Source organism: Chiloscyllium punctatum, chromosome 11 (genome assembly GCF_047496795.1).
Source record: "Chiloscyllium punctatum isolate Juve2018m chromosome 11, sChiPun1.3, whole genome shotgun sequence".
Classification (NCBI taxonomy): domain Eukaryota; kingdom Metazoa; phylum Chordata; class Chondrichthyes; order Orectolobiformes; family Hemiscylliidae; genus Chiloscyllium; species Chiloscyllium punctatum.
The window spans coordinates 39,658,445-39,679,575 of record NC_092749.1 but is presented as its reverse complement, the minus strand read 5'-3'; the positions used below and the strand labels follow the sequence as shown (position 1 = coordinate 39,679,575).

Sequence of the window (21,131 nt, the reverse complement as noted above, 5' to 3'; positions counted from 1 at the left end):
TACTTGATTCAAAGGAGTTATCTGCAATACAAAACTTACAAAAAATTAGAGTATTAATTTTCATTTTGATGCATGAATATTTGACTACTTTACTCTTCATAATCATTGAGCTTCTTTTCTCTCTTCAACTCAATCCCTCTATTATTCATTTCTCTCAACTGGCAATGACCAGTTTAATTTATCAAGGCAATGTATACTTTAATGTACAAGAAGCACAACTACATTTGTTAAAAGGCATTACGCAACAATGGACAAGAATTGTAAATTCTTTCTTTAAAAACGTAGGAACATTTACAATATTTTCTTATCTGATAACTGGTTTTCCCCATGACCTTCAATAATTCAACTGAAAAACAAATATTGATTTCAATATGTTTGCTTGAAAGGCAATTTTCAAGCCAATAATGAGGGCAGCTGTTACAATAATACACCTTGATTTATTCTGGAAATAAAGAATGATTTGTTGTTAGCACTTAGTTCCAGTGAGGTGGTGGATCAAGACCTGGCATAGGTCCTAGGGAGAGCACTGATGAGGGTAATCCAGCCGTGGGAGAATTAATTGAACATAGAGGACTGTACCAGTCGTCATGTTGCCGTGGTGGTGGGGCAGATGCCAAGTGTGCATGTGTGTTAGTGCAGGTAAACTGGCTAACAGCTGCTGGAGAGCCATAAGCATTTGTCGCCATCGAAGAGAAACGTGGTATGTGATTAATGGCATGTGGATAATGGTAGGGCCTAGCTGAAGTAGACACAGAACAAACCCCTGATATCAGACCACTGCAGCCTGAAATAACAGTTGGAGGGATTGACTTCTGATTAGCTCGTTCTTGTTTCCGATGCTTTGCACGTCTGTTTTGAAACCATACCTGAAAAAATAAGAATTGAATCAACAAAGAGTATACTGCAGAATTTTATCGTGTTAACATCATCACAATATAAACTTGGGGTCAGAACTAAAGATACTCCACATAATTAAGGGTAGGGAGTCCTACTAGGATGCATTATAGGGAAGGTAAAAACAATGACTGCAGATGCTGGAAACCAGTTTCTGGATTAGTGGTGCTGAAAGAGCACAGCAGTTCAGGCAGCATCCGAGGAGCAGTAAAATTGACGTTTCAGGCAAAAGCCCTTCATCAGGAACAAAGGCAGAGAGCCTGTAGGTTGGAGAGATAAGCTAGAGGAGGGTGGGGGTGGGGAGAAAGTAGCATGGAGTACAATAGGTGAGTGGGGGAGGGGATGAAGGTGATAGGTCAGGGAGGAGGGTGGAGTGGATAGGTGGAAAAGAAGATAGGCAGGTAGGACAAGTCATGGGGACAGTGCTGAGCTGGAAGTTTAGAACTAGGGTGAGGTGGGGGAAGGAGAAATGAGGAAACTGTTGAAGTCCACATTGATGCCCTGGGGTTGAAGTGTTTCAAGGCGGAAGATAAGGCGTTCTTCCTCCAGGCGTCTGGTGGTGAGGGAGCGGCGGTGAAGGAGGCCCAGGACCTCCATCTCCTCTGCAGAGTGGGAGGGGGAGTTGAAATGTTCAGCCACAGGGCGGTGTGGTTGATTGGTGTGGGTGTCCCGGAGATGTTCCCTAAAGCGCTCTGCTAGGAGGTGTCTAGTCTCCCCAATGTAGAGGAGACCGCATCGGAAGCAACGGATACAGTAAATGATACTGGATGTGCAGGCCCATACATGTGCTCCAGACCAAAGGGGTAGCCATGGGCACATGTATGGGCCCCAGCTATGCCTGTCTCTTTGTTGGCTACGTAGACCAGTTGATCTTCCATAATTACACCGGCACCACTCCCCACCTCTTGCTCCGCATTGATGACTGCATTGGCGCCACCTCATGCTCCCGCGAGGAGGTTGAGCAATTCATCAACTTCACCAACCCATTCCACCCTGACCTTAAATTTACCTGGACCATCTCTGACACCTCCCTCCCCTTCCTGGACCTCTCCATCTCCATTAATGATGACCGACTTGACACTGACATTTTTTACAAATGCACCGACTCCCACAGCTACCTGGATTACACCTCTTCCCACCCTACCTCTTGCAAAAATGCCATCCCGTATTCCCAATTCCTCCCGCCTCCACCGTATCTGCTCCCAGGAGGACCAGTTCCACCACAGAACACACCAGATGGCTTCCTCCTTTAGAGACTGCAATTTCCCTTCCCAAGTGGTTAAAGATGCCCTCCAACGCATTTCATCCACATCCAGCCCCTCTGCCCTCAGACCCCACCCCACCAACCGTAACAAGGACAGAACACCCCGGTGCTCACCTTCCACCCTACCAACCTTCGCATAAACCAAATCATCTGCCGACATTTCTGCCACCTCCAAAAAGACCCCACCACCAGGGATATATTTCCCATCCGCTCCCCTTTCTGCCTTCCGCAAAGACCGTTCCCTCCATGACTACCTGGTCAGGTGCACGCGCCCCTCCCCCTCCACAACCCATCCTGGCACCTTCCCCAGCCACTGCAGGAATTGCAAAACCTGTGCCCACACCACCTCCCTCACCTCCAAGGCCCTAAAGGAGCCTTCCACATCCATCAAAGTTTTATATGCACATCCACCAATATCATTTATTGTATCCATCGCTCCCGATGCGGTCTCCTCTACATTGGGGAGACTGGACGCCTCCTAGCAGAGCGCTTTAGTGAACATCTCCGGGACACCCGCCCCATCAACCACACCGCCCTGTGGCCCAACATTTCAACTCCCCCTCCCACTCTGCAGAGGACATGGAGGTCCTGGGCCTCCTTCACCGCCGCTCCCTCACCACCAGACGCCTGGAGGAAGAATGCCTCATCTTCCGCCTCGGAACACTTTTTCAACCCCAGGGCATCAATGTGGACTTCAACAGTTTCCTCATTTTCCCCTTTTTTCCCCCCCCCCCCCCCCCCCCCCCCCACCTCGCCCTAGTTCCAAACTTCCAGCTCAGCACACTCCCCATGACTTGTCCGACCTGCCTATCTTCTTTTCCACCTATCCACTCCACCCTCCTCCTTGACCTATCACCTCATCCCCTCCCCCACTCACCCATTGTACTCTATGCTACTTTCTCCCCACCCCCACCCTCCTCTAGCTTATCTCTCTACTCTTCAGGCTCTCTGCCTTTGTTCCTGATGACGGACTTTTGCCTGAAACGTCTATTTTACTGCTCCTCGGATGCTATCTGAACTGCTGTGCTCTTCCAGCACCACTAATCCATGTATTATAGGGAATTGCTGGTGTTCTATTTAACTCCTACTGGTTTAGTTCCAATGATACTCCTGCACTTAAGAATCCCTGGATTTGGACTCTGGTCAGCCTATACTGAGCTCCCTGATTTTGTTGTCCCGACTGAAATAAATGCAGCATGCTGTACGAGGTAGGCAGAAATTCTGTTTGAATGTGAGCTTCTTGTTAATGTCATGTTTCCAATTATTTGAAATTTTCAGTTGTGACGTCCACCAGCAATAAGTCAGATTTGTATAGCACTGTTAGTTTAGAAAGTGTAGAAAATAATGCAAAGTATGAGAAAATTATAAAAGGTGTTATTGAAATAGTTTAAGAAACAAAAGTGAGTTAAAATGTAGTATGGTATTTTAAGGAAGTAATTCCAAAGAGTAGAATTGAGCAGTATGCAGGAGATCAGTGATAAGAGATCTGATGAAAATGAGCTCCAATTTGAGGCTGAAAGAAGTAACTGGCACAAAGGTGGTTGAGGCCATGCTGAATTTTGTAATTAATTTTGATTACAATACATGGCCACTTTTGATAGCATAATGTTTGTCAAAGTTGCAGATCATATTCAGATAAAACAGAATATACGCAACACAACTCCTGTACTCCAAGTCAAAATGCCATATTGCTTTGAGGATATCTTGCTGATAGTGTTCCATTGAATCTGCTACCCTTGCTCTAGACAGCAAAGGTCACCAATTTGGAAGGTGCTGTTGAAGGTATTTGCTGAGTTGCTGCAGTTTGTGTGTCATCAACAGCACACTGCTAGCTACCACTGTACATGGAGGGTGGAGAGAGTGAACACTGAAGGTGTCAGAATTGACATTAAGTAAATGGGCTGCTTTGTTTTAGATGCTTTCAAGCTTCTGGAAACCTTCAAACTGCTGACCACTCAACTTCCTGTGCCCTCTGCTAACTGACCTCAATACAGTCTTGGTCCAAACATGGGCAAGGTCAAAACAATGACTGCAGATGCTGGAAACCAGATTCTGGAGTAGAGTGGTGCTGGAAAAGCACATCAGTTCAGGCAGCATCCGAGGAGTAGGAAAATCTGACGTTTCGGACAAAAGCCCTTCATCAGGAAAGGGCTGCTTCCTGATGAAGGGCTTTTGCTCGAAACGTCGGATTTTCCTGCTCCTCAGATGCTGCCTGAACTGCTGTGGTTTTCTAGCACCACTCTACTCCAAACATGGACAAGATAACTGAATTTTTAGACAAGGGCAGCAGATACATGGAAACACCACCTGCAAGTTCCCCTCCGAGCCACTCACAATCCTAACTTGGAAATATATTGCTGTTCCTTCACTGTTACAAGGTCACTTCCTTCCCTAAGCTCATTGAGTCAAACCATAGCAGGTGGATTGCAGTACTTCAAGAAGGCAGCTCACCATTCACACCTCAAGGGCCACTAGGGACTGGCAAAGAATGCTGGCGAGCCAGTGACACCCCCCTCTCAAAAATGAATAAAAGATTTTTAAAAAATAAAGGTGAGTTGAGAATGACTGCTCAATATAAAGGCAGTATTTGAGTAATTTTAGCGTCAAAAGAGGAGAAAGTGAGGACTGCAGATGCTGGAGATCAGAGCTGAAAATGTGTTGCTGGAAAAGCGCAGCAGGTCAGGCAGCATCCAAGGACCAGGAGAATCGACGTTTCGGGCATCAGCCCTTCTTCTTCCTCATTCCTGAAGAAGGGCTGATGCCCGAAACGTCGATTCTCCTGTTCCTTGGATGCTGCCTGACCTGCTGCGCTTTTCCAGCAACACGTTTTCAGCTAGTGTCAAAAGAGTTATAGCAAAATAAGTTGAGAATCGTGGAGTAATAGCTAACACAAAGGAAGTTGTCATGGTGGTTGGTAGTCTGTCATCTCAGCAGAATTTCCTCAGGCTAGTGTTCTCAGCACAAGCATCCTTAGCTACCTCCTCGTTGACTTTTCCTCCATAAGGTCAGAGGTGGGAATATTTGGAGGTGATTGCACAGCATTCAGCACTATTTATAACTCTGATGCTGAAACAGTTAATGTCCAAAAACCACAAAACCTGGACATTATCCAGGTTTGAGTTAGCAAGTAGCAGGCAATGGTCATCTCTAATCACTGTCCCTTGACATTCAGTTGCATTGCCTCTGCTGTCATTTACCTGGGGGTTACCATTGACTGGAAACTGAATGGACTATCTATTTAATTACTGTGCCTACAAAAGCAGATGAGAGGTTTGGAATCCTGCAGTGAGTAACCCACCTCTTGTCTCCCCAAAGCCTGTCCACAAGTCACAAGTCAGGCAATTAATGAGTGCAGCTCCAACAACACTCAAAGCCTGACACTATCCAGGACAAACATTCACCATCCTTCCAACACTGATGCTTTGTTACAGAGTGTCTCAATAAGATACACTGCAGGAAATCAAGTACCATCAGACAGCATCTTCTAAACCCATGATCACTTCCATCCCGAAGGACAAGGGCAGCAGATACACAGGACCCATCACCATTACCTGCAACTTCTCAGCCACTCACCAAACTGACTTGGAAAAATATCAGAGTTCCAGAAACCTAGAACTCACTCACTAACAGCATTGTCGTCCATTTGCTGTAGATAGACCCACAGTGGTTCAAGAAGGTAGCACACAATGACATTCTCAAGGACAACTAAGGATGGACTATAAACGCTGGCACAGCCAGCAATGCCCACATCCTATGAATGAATCCAAAATCTGTGGCTACAAGAGCAGGTCAGAGGATCGGAACTTTGGTAAGTAATTCATCCCTTTATTTACCTATGCCCTGTCCACCAATTACAAAGACTGAAGTTGGGAGTTTGATGGAATTTTCTCCATTTGCCTGGGTAAATGCACTTCGACAGCATTAAAGAATCTTGACTTTGTCCAGGGCAAAGCAGCCTTCTTTGAAGATTTCCCATTCACCTTCATCAGCATTCACTCTCTATCATCAATACACAGTGGCAGTAGCATATGCTATCTACAAGATGCAATGCAGCAACTCTGTTGAATTGTCTGAGATAACACTTTTGAGAGTTATCCAAAACCACAAACAAATTTCAGCCAAATCTCTATCCAAAGTCAGAAACCTAAACATAAGTGAACATTTTGCCAGCATAGCAGGACTTTAGAATTTCAGCAAAATAGCCAGGGTTCTGCCAAGACACAGCCAGGAGTTTGATTATATATTTATATCAATAACTTAGAGTGCTTTGCCAATACTAAAAAATAAACTTATGACATTAAAACTGTAAATTAAAAGTGTTTAATAAAAAAGACAAAGTAACATGAAAAGTTGAATACCAGCATATTGCAACAATAATCCATTGAATAGTTACACATTTTAATTTGGCTTATGGCTCTGTTCAAAGAACTGAATGGATCTAATCGCTGACCTGAATGCGTGCTTCATTAAGTTTGGTGATCTTGGCTAACTCCTCCCTACAGTAGATATCTGGGTAATGGTTTTTACTGAAAGTAGCTTCCAAATGTTCCAGTTGCTCCTGGCTGAATGTGGTCCGATGGCGCCTGCGTGCAGGTGTTGGGTAGTGAGCCTGCTCAGGTATATTATTCACCAGCAGGGAATTGCTTCCAGCATTTGAACTTCCAGGGAACTTCTTGTAGACGTTGTTATCAACTGAAATGGAAACATTCACATCGCTGCTGTCAATATGTTGCATTAGAGAAAGGTTATACTGTATTAAAAACCCTTTCTTCTTAAAAGGAGAAGTGCCACACAAAACAAGGGAAACCAGTGTCAGTAAGAGCATGGGTTTGTGAACCTGTGCAAATCTGTGCTACTTCAGCAGCAGCCATAATATTTTCAACCTTGGCCACACATCCATCTTCCCATTATTCTACTCCTCCACAACTACCAGAAGAATGATCACTCTCGGGCAGGAGAAACCCTCTCCACACCTACCTAATATATCCACAGCTAAATCACAATAGTTCCCATAGGATATCATTGAACAGTCTGCTGGCATCTTAAAGCTAAGGTTTTTGACTGAGGCTTCTCTGCAATATGTTTCCATACGAGTGTGTTGTACGTTTGAAATGCACATAACATAGCTATACAGTGAGATTTGGAGGACGCATAATTGCAGCCAAAGGCAATTTTTGGTAAGGAACATTTTGAATGATTGCTTGATGAATAAGGGGTATCATATCAGTGGTCAATTGATCTCTGCACCTTCCTTATGCAGGCCAATCGGCTCATGGGGCAGAACAGTGGCTCAGTGGTTAGTACTGTAGCCTTGCAGTGCCAGGGACCCAGGTTAGATTCTGCCTTGGATCTCGTGTGTGTGAAGTTTGCACATTCTCCCTGTGTCTGCCTGGATTTCCCCCCAGTGTTCCAGTTCCCCAACACTCCAAGGAAATGCAGGAGAGGTGGATTGGCCCTGTTAGGTTTCCTCATGGTGTCCAGGCTTGTGCAGACTAAAGTGGGTTAGCATTGGTAAATGTTGGGGATAGGATTGGATTTGGGTGTTGGTATGTTCTCTGAAGGATCAATGCAGACTTGATGGGCTAAATGGCCTCCATTTGCACTATTGGGATTTTATGATTCTGTGGTCTGAGTGATGATATTTTTCTGCAATGGCAGTTTTTGTACCTTCTCCCCACTCCATATATTCTGTATCTTAAAATCTAACCAGTCAGCCAACCTCTCGATCTTTGGTTTCTGACAATGCAGGTTAACCAGGTACAAAGAGGAAAAAAGAGACAACACGCACAAAACTGCCAAATATAAGAAAGGTACTGAATTTATTGACAAACAGAAGGTCAAACTAAAATTGCTTGAAAACACATGCTGAATCCATTGTGTTTAACAAAAAGGTTTTTCAATCTTCTCTCAACACAGTGGCTTGTGTAGAGCTGGCAGAAAGCTGCTCTTTTTTTACATTAGGGTAAAATTTGGCAATATCCAGTGACTTCAGGTTGAGGTTGGGAAGTCAAAACATTGCACATCCACTGGCTTTCCAGCACCTTAGTGGGTTTTAAATAAGGGAGGTGGTGAGGAAGTAAACAGCCTGAGTGGGCAATATCTGCTATTGCATTAGGGCAGGAGCTAAATACTTTCCAATAATCTGTGGTAGGGCAGACTGCAGAAGACGAATGATTCCTTGATAGCTACATCCACATGTTGCACTTTTCTTGTCATGATAGATGCCAGTGACTGTATTCACTGTACACAAATGTAGTCTCTTATACATTGGGGAAACAAAGCATATGTGTTCTGCAAAGTGGTCACCCAGTCTATGTTTTGTTTTGCAAAAAAAGATCCTAAGCTTCCAGTTGCCTGTCACTTAAAAAAACTACCATATTCCCTGGCCAACGTCTGTCTTAGGCTTGCTGCAGTGGTCCAGCGAAGCTCAGTGAAAACTGGAAGAACAGTGCTTCATTTTCTGCTTGGGAACTTTGCAGCCTTCTGGACTCAATCTCAAGTTCAACAATTTTAGGGTTTGAGACACCTTTTCCCATGTCCTGACCTCAACCCCCACACACCAAACCTTGTCATCACATAGGTTGCTACCCCACAGAGCATAATAGTCCCCATTCACAACTATTCATTTCCCCCCATACTGACCTTTATCCACTCCTTTGTCCAAAGATTTTTCTTTCTTTGGTCTTTATCTCTACCTATTGTTTATTCTCCCCATTCCCACCACCCCATTTTCTGAAGAATACCAACCTTTTCCTAGATACCATCGATTCTGATAAAAGAGTCACTGGACCTGAAATATTAATTCTGATTTCTCTTCGCAGATGCTGCCAACCTGCTGAGTTTTTCCAGCAAATTCTGTTTTGCTTCTATTTCCAACATCTTTCAATTTTTTCCAATATTTTTCCATCCTTGCTATTCTCCAGGTGCTGCTGAACATGGAGAAGTACCAATTTATTGGAGTCAGAGTTGAGGCAATGCCCTCCTGCCTGTAAAGCCATTGTGCCTCCATTTCTGCTCAGGGACAGTGATGGTGTTTTTTGGGACGTTGTCTGTAAGTTATGTGAATCAGAATGTTGCTTGACCAGTTGGAGAAAGAGCTCTCCCAACTTTGACACTATCTCCATGCTGTAAGAAAGGAGAACTTTGCAGGGTTGAGAGTGCTGTGTTTGCTGTTGTCATTTCTGGTGTTGATCAGGTTATCCACCTGGTTACATTTGTTTCTTTAGGTTTTATAGTGGTCATACAGCTAAGTGGCTTGCTCAGCCATTTCAGAAGGTACTTAAGAGAATCAGTCACATCACATGGAGGTCAAACCAGGTAAGCATGGTAGGTTCCTTCTTTGAAAAAGGCATTAGTCAGCCAGATGAGTTTTTAACAACAATAATTTCACAGTCATCATTACCAACCATTGATTTCAGATTTTTATTGAATTTGAGTTGCAAATGGTGGTATCAGAACTCCAGTCCCAAATCCAGGTTTCTGGATTAGTACTCCAGCACAATATCCTCTTTATATCACCTTTTACAAAATGTAGAACAGATCTAATCCTGTCAATTACCGATTCTATCAGCACCTTCCTAATATTCAATGAAGTGGCAAACGGAATCAGCTAGTGACACTTCTACTACTGTTCAGGTAAGTTTGTCAGAACCACCTAATTTATTATTTATTAATTCAGGTATGAATGCAGAGGCAGGCAACACCTTATTGAGGAGCCCCAACAAAACAGAAGAAAGAAAATCTTTCCAGTGGCTAGAGTCATGCCTGATCAATGTAGTTAAAGGCCAATCTTTGCAGCTTTGGGGCAGGAACTGCTCGGATAGGAATGCTAAGCCCAAACATTTTAAATGTTTTATCAATGACCTTTCCTTCAACACACACAATTTGATCTGATTCTGTTTATTAACAAATTCACTGTTTCTCTCAACTCAATCCCACTTGATTTTAGCCTTCTTCAAGCAGTCTGCAAAGTCTACGATACAATGGAAGATGCTGAGCTTTCAGATGACATGTCTTTTGACATGTTCAGAAGCTGATCCTCTGCTTGTACACCTGACTTAGTGTATATAATCTCTTGCAGCTGCAGCTCTTTGCTCATCCTCTCTCTCTCGCTCTCTATCCCTCCCACCACTATTGAGAGCAACAGGTCTGCAAGAAGGCAGTGCTGGTGGTATTCTAAGAAAATGTATTGCCTCAAGTGTCTTAAGAATCATAGATATCATATGACAAAAGATAACATGTCCATTTTGAGTAGCTTGCAAAAAAGGAGTCAACCTAATAATATCAAGCAGGTTTGCTAGCAATAAACTATTAAATGAAAAAAAAGTTATGTAAATGTATACAGTAAGCAATGGTTAACAGGGTTCTATCATTAAAATTATTTTAAATTAGACCATATAGGACAAATATGACATATGAATAAATTATTTTCATCACTTACTTTCTTAGATGGATTGCAACACCTAACCTATGATAATATAACCTCTTCATAACAAATATTTTCTGCCATTGTTGTCTAAATTGACTTCTAAAGTGATCCTATTTCTATTCCAAAATTAAATCTATGTCTTAGGTTGGAACATAATGGGTTTAATTAAAGTATTACTTTTCACAACATTTATTAAAGCAGAGTCATTGTGCATTGCACTGCCAAACCTTTTCTGATTGTAAAGAAATGCAATGATAGGAGCTTAGTTTTGTGTTCACTTTCTTTTATCAGTAGACCAACAAATATAAAAGAGAATCAGCTTTACATTTGACAATAGGTCAAGTCTTGGCTTCAGGAAACAGAACAGAGCTGAACCACAATCTGATTGTTCATCCAGACATGAAGATGGTAGTGGAAACATTCATTCAGCCCCTGAATCTAGGGATTAACTTCCACCATACCCACTATACCAACCTTACTGGGAATGTGGAATCTGATCATCACATGGTTTTAGTTCAAATAATTCAATATCGTGAGAAAGCGTACAAAAGCCACAACTAGACTGTTCAGCCACAAAGAACAAAACCAACAAAGAGACTAATTTGGCTGAAAAGGATGGTGAGCTTACTGGTGCTACTGATTAGCGAGGAAGTCAATTGACTGTGCCTAAGTAACAGGCTTTAAAATTAGAATGTAATACTGTACTTCAAGCTTTGTGCAAACTCATTAGTAATCCTTCTAACTTGATACACATTAGAAATTAGTCTTTGCTGCAGGAAACAGTATTTCTGCTTACATTTAAAAAATCATAAATAAAATGCACATATGCAATGAAATCCTCCTTTTGCAAAGCTGCATTTCCTTAGTTGATGGATGAATTAAGCCAAGAACAAAGCTCTGAACCAAACTAAAAAATCAATTTAAACAATTTAATTAATTTGCCTTGCAGCATTTGTTCTATCCCTATAAACACACACTTTGTCCAATCTCAGATAAATTAATTGCAGGCTGATATAGTTGAAAAGCTACAGACTCACAAATTTCTTCAGGCATATACAGCTGGAATTTAACCAGCTTGCCTCCAAACTATGACCAGTTTATTCATCATCGAATTGGCTTGGTAGAAGACTTAAAGTTAAGTGGGAAGGATGATGGAATTCACATTTACACACAAAAAGGTTCCAAGGCACTGAACAAGGATGTGACCCTGATAATTGAATGCTTAGCCCAAGTTGGAGATATCCGGAAGGGTGGCAAAAGATTGGTCAGAAAGAAGATTTTTTTAAAAATGTTTTTGAAGAAAACAGGTTGAGGAGGGGTCTGGTCAGTTATGTGAAAGGCTGCAGGTGAAGAGAGATAGGGCATCATGGTTACAGTTATTGGAAGATGACTATGACTGATTAGACCATTCCCATGATCTGACACGGGTGGAAACATGATTGGAGAGACTCACATGTAGAGCTGTAGGTACAAAATTTGGAGGCAACATGACATTAAAGGATATGCAAATAAAAGGTTTTTGGATTGGGTAGAACAGGCATTTGGATGCTAAATTAATTTCCATGTAGGCACCTGTGCTACATTGCATTTCTACGAGAAATGGGGCGGCATGGTGGCTCAGTGGTTAGCACTGCTATCTCACCGCCAAGGACCCGGGTTCGATTCCAGCCTCAGACGACTCGCTGTGTGGAGTTGCACATTCTCCCTGTGTCTGTGTGGGTTTCTTTCAGGTGTTCCGGTTTCCTCCCACAATCCAGAGATGTGCAGGTTAGGTGAATTGGCTGTGCTAAATTGCCCATAATTGCTGATTGTTCAGGATGTGTAAGTTAGGTGTAGTAGTCAGGGTTAAATGTAGAGTAATAGGGGAATGGGTCTGGGTGGGATACTCTTCGGAGAGTTGGTGTGGACATGCTGGGCTGAAGGGCCTGTTTCCACACTGTCGGCATTCTATGAAATAAGACAGCATTGGAAAGAATGCACCTTAAATTGAATAGAAGTGTACAGGGACCTTGGAGTACAAATTTAAAATTATTTTTTAAAAATTAACAAGCAGGTTAGTGTAACCTTAAGTGAAAGCACATCATTGTAATTAAATTTCCAGAGGTCTATAATTCAAAGTGAAATTATGCTAAGTGTATGAAACTTTTTTGAAGATTGTCCCTGGACTATCGTTTGCATATGGTCTCCATACTATATAAAAAAAAAGCACTGGAGAACTTGCAAAGAAGATTTAAAAGTCTAAAGCCAGAATTAAAGTTTGTAACAATCATGGAAAACTAAACAGGCTGAGGCTCTTTTCTCCAGAATAAAAAGGATGAAAGATGTCCATCTTATGAAGGCTTTAAAAATAATGAAATACCTGTAGTGAGATAGCCTCTCTCTGCTTACTCTTTCCACTTCAGAGGATGTTCAAAGCAAGAGGCAATAAATGACCTTATTGAAGTGTATAAAATCATGAGGGGCACGGATAAAGTAAATAGACAAAGTCTTTTCCCTGGGTTGGGATGTCGAGAACTAGAGGGCATACGTTTAGGGTGAGAGGGGAAATATTTAAAAGGGACCTAAGGGGCAACTTTTTCACGCAAAGGGTGGTGTGTGTATGGAATGACCTACCAGAGGAAGTGGTGGACACTGGTATAATTACAACATTTAAAAGGCATCTGGATGGGTATATGAATAGGAAAGGTTTGGGCCAAGTGCTGGCAAAAGGGATTTGATTTATTTAAGATAGCTGATCAGCATGAACGAATCAGACAAAAAGGTTTGTTCACTTCCTGTACATCTCTATGACTCTAAGTATGAAAGAGTCTCTTAAATACAATGGGAAATTCAGTAGAAATCTCTTTACCCAAAAAGTGGAGAGTACATGGAACATGCATCACAACATGCATTGGTTAAACTAAAGAGCGTAGCTGCATTTAAGAGTAACATGGATTAGTACATCAAGAAGAAAGGATGAGTCTTACAAACCACAATAAGTTCCTGATTATTGACTCTGCTGATTTCCTGCACTCTCCACTTTTAAATGAAAGAATGAGGTTGAGTGTTTTAAGCATTAACCAGAAGGCAGTCCCTGATTCAAGACAACATCAAAAGATGCTGATGTTGAAGAAAAAGCTTCAAAGAACATCAATGAGTTGATTAGAGATTGCAATGTCCAGTTATGGTCTCTGATGGTTGCTCTTGATCCTTAGAGAGACAATGATATGATTTGTGAAATCAAGGAGCCAGATAGTTTGTATCAACTTCAGCACTAATTCAATGAGTTTTAAAGGTGAGAAATAGGAGTAAGAATAGGCCATTTGGTTCCTTAATCCTGCTCTGCCATTCAGTAAGATCACAAATGATATTCTACTCAGTTACATGATCTCACAATATCCCATATCCCTCAGTTCTGGTCACGTCCAAAAACCTAATATGTACAGGTTAAAAAGCTGTTAGTATACACCTGAAGTAGAGAATTCTGAAAGGTTCACAGTCCTTTCACTGCAAAGGTTTTCCTCATCTCAGCACTAAATAGTCAACCCCTCATTTTGAAATTGACTCTCATATCCTGGACTCTAGTCAGGGAAACAGTCTCTCAACATTTACCTTGTCAAGCTCCTCAAGACGTTATTTTAAAATATCTATTAAGATAATCTCATTCTTCTAAGCTTTAGGGAACAAAGGGCTTGTCTATTCAATCTCTCCTCAAAAGGGTAGTTCTCTCATCTCAGTAAATCAATCTAGTGAATCCATGTTGCACTCTAATACAAGTAAATCCTGCTTTAGGTGAGATGACCAAACTGTACATAGTGCTCTCCAGGTGTGGTCTCAAAACAATTAGTGAGACTTCTTTACTTCTATACCCCAATCTCTTTACAATGTGTCATTTGCTTCACGATTGCATGTTATCTTTGTGATTCAAATATAAAGAGGCCAAGATTCCTCTGAATAACAATATTTCCCAGTCTTGCTTGCACCATTTAAAATAAAACTGTTCCTCTCTTTTTCTCCCAAGGTGAATTATTTCAGATTTGTCATTATTGTATTTCATCTGCCAGAGCCTTGTCCATTCCATCAAAATCTTTTTGCAGCCTCTTTGCATCTAAAGGTTCATCTGATTCATTCTTGGGATGAAAGACATATGAGGAAAGGTTAAAACAGCTTGGGCCAAGATCCGTTGAAGCTAATATGAATGAGAGTTGACCATATTGAAACACAAGATTTGAAGCATTTTCATAGGGTGGATACCAGGAGGATTTTTTTAATGTCTCTGAGTGGGGAGGTGCAGGGTACTCAAACCAGGAGACAAAGTTTAACATTAAGAGGTTTCCCTTTTAAGACAGTGAGGAGGAATATATGAGTGTATGAGGAATTCTCTGCAACAGAAAGCAGTGCAGATGGGTCATTAGTATATTCGAGACAAAGTTAGATAGATTTTTGATGGAACCAAGGGTTGAGGGTGGGACAGACAGTACAAATGGACGAGGCATGATTTTATTGAATAATGGAGCAGGCTCAAAGGGCCAAATAACCTATTTCTCTTCTTGTAAACTTACATTATATCAGAAAATATCAACGTTTGCTCACAATATACTCAGTTTCCTCATTTAAGTCATTGATACAGACTTAAAACAGCTGTTGACAGGTATTAGTCTTTGTAATATGCCACTAGATACATCATATTATATCCATTGCTCCCGATGCAGTCTCCTTGACATTGGGGAATCTGGACGCCTCCTTGCAGAGTGCTTCAAGTATCATCTCTGGGACACCCGCACCAATCAACCCCACTGTCTTGTGGCCCAACATTTCAACTCCCCCTCCCACTCTGCCAAGGACATGCAGGTCCTGGGCCTCCTCCACCGCCGCACCCTCACCACCTGTTGCCTGGAGGAAGAACGCCTCATCTTCCGCCTCGGAACACTTCAACCCCAGGGCATCAATGTGGATTTCACCAGTTTCCTCATTTTCCCCTCCACCCACCTTACCTCAGTTCCAACCTTGCAGCTCAGCTCTGTCCTCATGATCTGTCCTACCTGCCAATCTCCCTTCCCATCTATCCACTTTACCCTCCCCTCTGACCTATCACCTCCATCCCCGCCCCCGTTCACCTATTGTACTCTTTGCTACCTTCCCCCACCCTCTTCTTTGACCTATCACCTCCATCTCCACCCACATTTACCTATTGTACAACTTGCTACTTTCTCCCTAGCACCCCCACCCCCAGTTTATCTCTCCACTCTGGAGGCTTCCTGCCTCTATTCCTGCCCAAAACATCGATTTTCCTGTTCCTCGGATGTTGTCTGACCTGCTGTGCTTTTCCAGCACCTCTCTGATCTAAACTCGGGTTTCCAGCATTTGCAGTCCTCACTTTTACCTACTAGATACATCCTGCCAAATTAAAAATGACTTTTTTTTTCAACTGTTCTTGTTCCATTAACCAACCCTCAAATGTATGCTACCTTCAATGTCTTCTCATCCCATATACCTCCTAATTATACTTCTGGTCTTATCAAACACTTTTGAAGATAAGGATATACTGCATTGTTATAGCGATACTCAGTTGGGCATCACTGGCATGGGTGCATTTTGTCCACAATAGTGTACAATATTCATCTGTAAAAACAAGGACTTAGGTGATGGCTGCAGGATGTGTGCCTCGTTTCCCCAGCTAATTTATGATTTGAAAACAATAATAACTGTATCAGGTGATAGTTAAGTCGTTCTGAGCCCAATACAATCAAGTCTTTTTAACTCAAGGAGTGAAGAAAAGTTTAAAGTATAGTTGTAAATAAATTGCCAGGACAGCCCACTGCAGATCCCAGTGAGCAAACTAACCAATCAGTTACCAAAAGGAATTCTGGGGTGTTAAAGATCTGCATTGCTGAATCAGTGCCACAGATTAATTTTTCATTGCTAAGATTATCATGCTGTCATTTAATCAAGAATCACAATTTGAAAAGTAGATAATAGCAGGTGTAAATCGGAACTGTTGTTAGATGGACAATACAAGCTTCTCCTTTCTAAACAAGTCTTCCAATTGGCATTTTAACAAATGCCTTTTGAAAGTCCCGATAAAACATCAACTGCTGTATCTTCATCAACCCTCACTGTTACTGCAAAAATAATAGTCAGGTTTGTCAGATAACATATGAACTCTGGTAATTCAATATCTAGTTCAAACTGAGGTATACACTTTATACAATCAGCTTCTGTTACAAGTAGTCTACATTTTTGTTTTAACTTTAAAAGTTAGAAATCAATTCACATAGGACTATATATATATATATATATATATCTACCCAACACTGTCTAATACCACTTCCAGGGGAACAGATTAAAAATTGAGAGTGTTCAGCTAGTCTGTTTGGGTATTAGCAATTATAGAAAGGCATTGATTACCAATGTAAGTCAAAGATGATGGTTAGCATGCAAAGTCCCAAGAAGGCAAAACAAACAGCTTGCAAAAGAAGGTAAGATATCCATTATTGTCATGGCAAATAATATTTTCAGAAATTTGGCTGTATTTGATATAATTTATTGCAATCTAGCCATTATTCATTTGGTTGTAAATTAATATCATAAAATGCTCAGAACCACAATCTCAGAATACACAGAAGCACAATAAATGCTCAATTATTGAACACAATGTGATATTTTTTGATGCAAATTATACAGATAAGATCATAAGAAGGAACAGAAGTAGGCAATCTGGCCCAATGAGATCATTGACTGATATAATAATAGTCAACTTTTTTGCGTTATCCCAATACCCTTGATTCTTTTATTAATTAACAACACATCTTAACAACATAACCTTGACAGTTCTTTGTAGTGAAGAATTCCACAGATTTACTACCCTCATAAGAAATTTCCCCACATCTGAGGGGAACCCCTTACTGAGATTGTGCTCCATAATCCTGGACTCTCCCACGAGGAGAAACACCCTCTCCTCATCTTTCCTGTCCAGACACCCAAGAAACTTCTGTGCTGTATATGTAGATTTTAATCATCAGTGAAATGCTGGGTTATCTTTGGCTAAATGTTTGCATCAATCTATTCTGATCTAAAAGATTATTTTGAGAATAAAAATTTGCTGAGTCAAAGTATAACTTGGATTTGTTTTGAAAATGAAATAAATCCCCCCCCCCCCCCCCCCCCCCATACCACCGGTATTCATTTTTAGAAGATGCAAGTTCTTGTAAGCTGATTTCCATTCCAATTTAAAAAATTTTCTGCCCTACATTTTTGACCCAAGTTTTTGATTATCTTACCTATTATTTTATTCTGTAGCTGAAATTGTTTATTTTATGGAAAACCTTGGAACATTATGTTAAAAGGTTGTATGAAGACAAGTGAAGATATCATTACAAAACAAGACAAAAGATGTATTATCTTGAAATATCTAACCTAACTAATTACTGGCAGAATAGTTAATATTGTATTACATATTGATCTTTATTTACTAACTCCACACTTCAAAACCATGTGAAAAAATATATCTTACCTTATGTATAATTGTTATCTATCATGTACAAAGGGATAATGACAAGACATTATTCTTTGCTGGTCTTCATCTCTCCACATCCATATTCCTTTAACAATATGCTTAATGGAGATAGGCATATGTGCCTTCCTATAATACTAACATAATTTTTATACCTAATTTTAACTTTCTAATTAAGATGAAGGATACTTTTTTTTATTCAAATTAATAATTTAAGGCTTTTTTAAAGATGATCATAGTGACATGTTAGATTCATTCCTAGGGTTTTGCAGTCTTTAACTGGCTCTCATTGATATTGAATTTATTGCTTTGAATTTTATGAGAATCAAATTGTATTGATAGAAATTGGCAGTGGAATCATTTTAAAAAGACTTGGGTTCTTAAGTAGATTCAGGCAGCACAGAAGGAAGTCGGTCATATCCATGTCCAACAACAAATGAATAGGGAAAATAATTCCATCAATATTTAGCACATATCTTTACATAAATAAATTGTCAAGTTCTTAGTAAATTAACAATATTTGAAAGTACACCTATTTGTCGTTACATGCGCTGTTGACTTACAGCGATAAGTGAATGATAATGCCCAGAGTCTGATTGGGCTTAAATCCTTAATATTAAACTAGCTGCGCAATCCTACTGTAGAAAATTATACATCTTCTATGATTACAAAAGGAAATTATACAAAGTTTTACAATTTGCCTGTTTTTGCAATGGTTTTCACTAAAGCGGTCTCATTACATATTTCTAAACCGTGCACGTTTTATTTGTTCTTTAAAAATAATGGGGACATTGTGTTAAAAAAAATCAGAAAATTGTACAAGCATATTTTTGCACAAGAAAACTCAGCCACGAGGTGCTTAATACGATATTAAATGGAATAATAATTTCCAAACTACATGGTGATATAAATTAATATTCATATCGGCACTAAACCTATCCTACTTTAAAAAGGTGCAAATATATATTTGGCATCGAACACAATGGATTTAGACTAAAATATTGAGCGGCACTCTGAACCAGACTGAAGCCTTGGACCAGGGCTCCTTAGTATTTGCAGGCGACTGATTAACAATGAAGCGCGGGTACATCCACATGACCGAGGCCCGGCTTTTAAGACGGCTTGACTCGCACCTGGAGTGAGATTCTCAGTTTTTCCCCTAACTCAGCTACAATTATAGTTTTCCTTCTCTATGTTTGATGAGTGACATCCGCTCATTCTTGTCCAGAGCCTATTTTGATCTAACCTCTTGACTTTCTACAGGTTTAGAACCTCTGACTAAAATCAATAGTTTATCATTTACAAGGTGAAATAGAGCCTATATATTGGAAGAACTTTGTGTTTCTTCACCGCATCGGAAAGCTTTACAGGATTTGAAGCTGATGTACTTGGCCACCGCCGTGAAAGATTCCCAGAAGATTGCGGATGGAACTCTCTGCTGTCCTAATCAGTTGTACAACTGAAATTCTATTCATCTCCGCTATATTATCGTCCAGATAGATTTTAATATTCGAGGAAACAAAATAATTATTTAATAATATAAAACAAAGAACCGCGAATGCTGGAAATCTGAAACAAAAAACAGAAATTGCTCGAGAAACTCAGCAAGTCTAGCAGCATCTGTGGAGAGAAAAGAGTTCATATTTCGAATCCAGTGACCCTACTTCAGAACGGGTATTAATTCTGTACCTTGTTTAATGTGTTGCTTAAACAACCAGTATACAGTAGTGAACAGAAACTAATTGTAATTACTTCCGCTTAATCTTTAAATTTCCCATAAAAAATATAAAATGGGAATATTTTAAAGTGAGACTGTAGGCAGGGTAAAATATAGACGAGATAGTTTATCTTTTCCAAGAAATGTTAAGCAACAACTTTTCAATATCTTCCGTTCCATTAAACATACTGGTCTGTACACATAGAGGCTAACCTGGAGCATATTGCCTTGAATCTCCACATCAATTTGCCATATAAACGTTTTTTCATATGAATCTGTGATGGCTGAATGGATTCAATATTCCTTAGGAAATATTCATTATATGACTAAATTACTAATTCATTATGACCATGTTGTAATAAAAGTATGAAATAGCTGGAATTAGTTCCAGAAGTGTTTCCGATGTGAATGCAGAATTATATTTCTGCAACCTACTCACCTGTAGTTGAATTGACAGAATTGATGTGATTTGGATAAAGATCTGGGAATTCATCCCCTTTTAGCTTGTCTCCCCGTCCACCAACTGGCAGCTCTTCTTCAGCCATTCTCATTTTACAGAGAAGCACCAAAATGTTGACCCTCCAGTTCCAAGGAATTATCCCCCTTCTTCAGTTCTGGTCGCAGTTTGACAACTTTACTTGACTCACTCCATGACATCACCAGGACCCCATTGGCCTTGAGCAACCAATCACGGTCCAAAACAAAACTAATGAAAGTGGTTGGACTCAGTAATGAATTTGGTGACCTCTCCATTACAGACAAGCAGTGGCAAGGTTGAGGGACAAGTGAATGGGCTTGTGCTTTAATTCGAATAATTAAAGTGCGCTGAAGTGAAATGCATGGCTAGGAAAGTCAAGGGAAATCGAGGTGGGTGGCTGTATGTCAGCACTCAGGTGGACAGGCGTCAGGTTTAAACTAAGCGTCCCTTTTGTAAAAAGCTAATTCATCTCTAATAACCCAAATGACATACCCCTAACTGGCAGCATATACAAAAATGAGATGTGTCGACGAGGCAGAGCAATTTATTAAAAGACAATGGCGAATTTTCGAAAAAGCTGTTCGCTCGACAGATATCTGAGTTTCCTCTGGGAGCTTTCCTCAGTCTTTAACCTATACTATAATTATAAAGACAATAAGCTGCAGAGTTGTAATCAAACATGCAATTTTCTCGTGTTACTTTAAAGTGTTACTTTAGTCTCAGATCATACATGTCATTGTGGAATTCCATTCACGAAATATTTCAGTGTAATTTGAACACGGGCTGCAAACGATGCTGAGACTAATCATTTTGTTGTAGTTTTGTTCACGGTGTTCTTCCTTAATGATTGCATCTTTA

General features: G+C 40.6%; 1 protein-coding gene across 1 annotated transcript; it reads right to left on the bottom strand.

Moving 5' to 3' along the window:
* Positions 1-330: 330 nt before the first annotated feature.
* On the bottom strand, positions 331-20,371 carry prop1 (PROP paired-like homeobox 1). Its single transcript, XM_072580118.1, has 3 exons — positions 20,235-20,371; positions 6,609-6,850; positions 331-866 (listed from the first exon to the last, which is right to left on the bottom strand). The coding sequence occupies exons 1-3, from the start codon at positions 20,344-20,346 to the stop codon at positions 474-476; spliced, it is 747 nt and encodes a 248-aa protein (XP_072436219.1). The 5' UTR covers positions 20,347-20,371; the 3' UTR covers positions 331-473.
* Between the last annotated feature and the right edge of the window lie 760 nt (positions 20,372-21,131).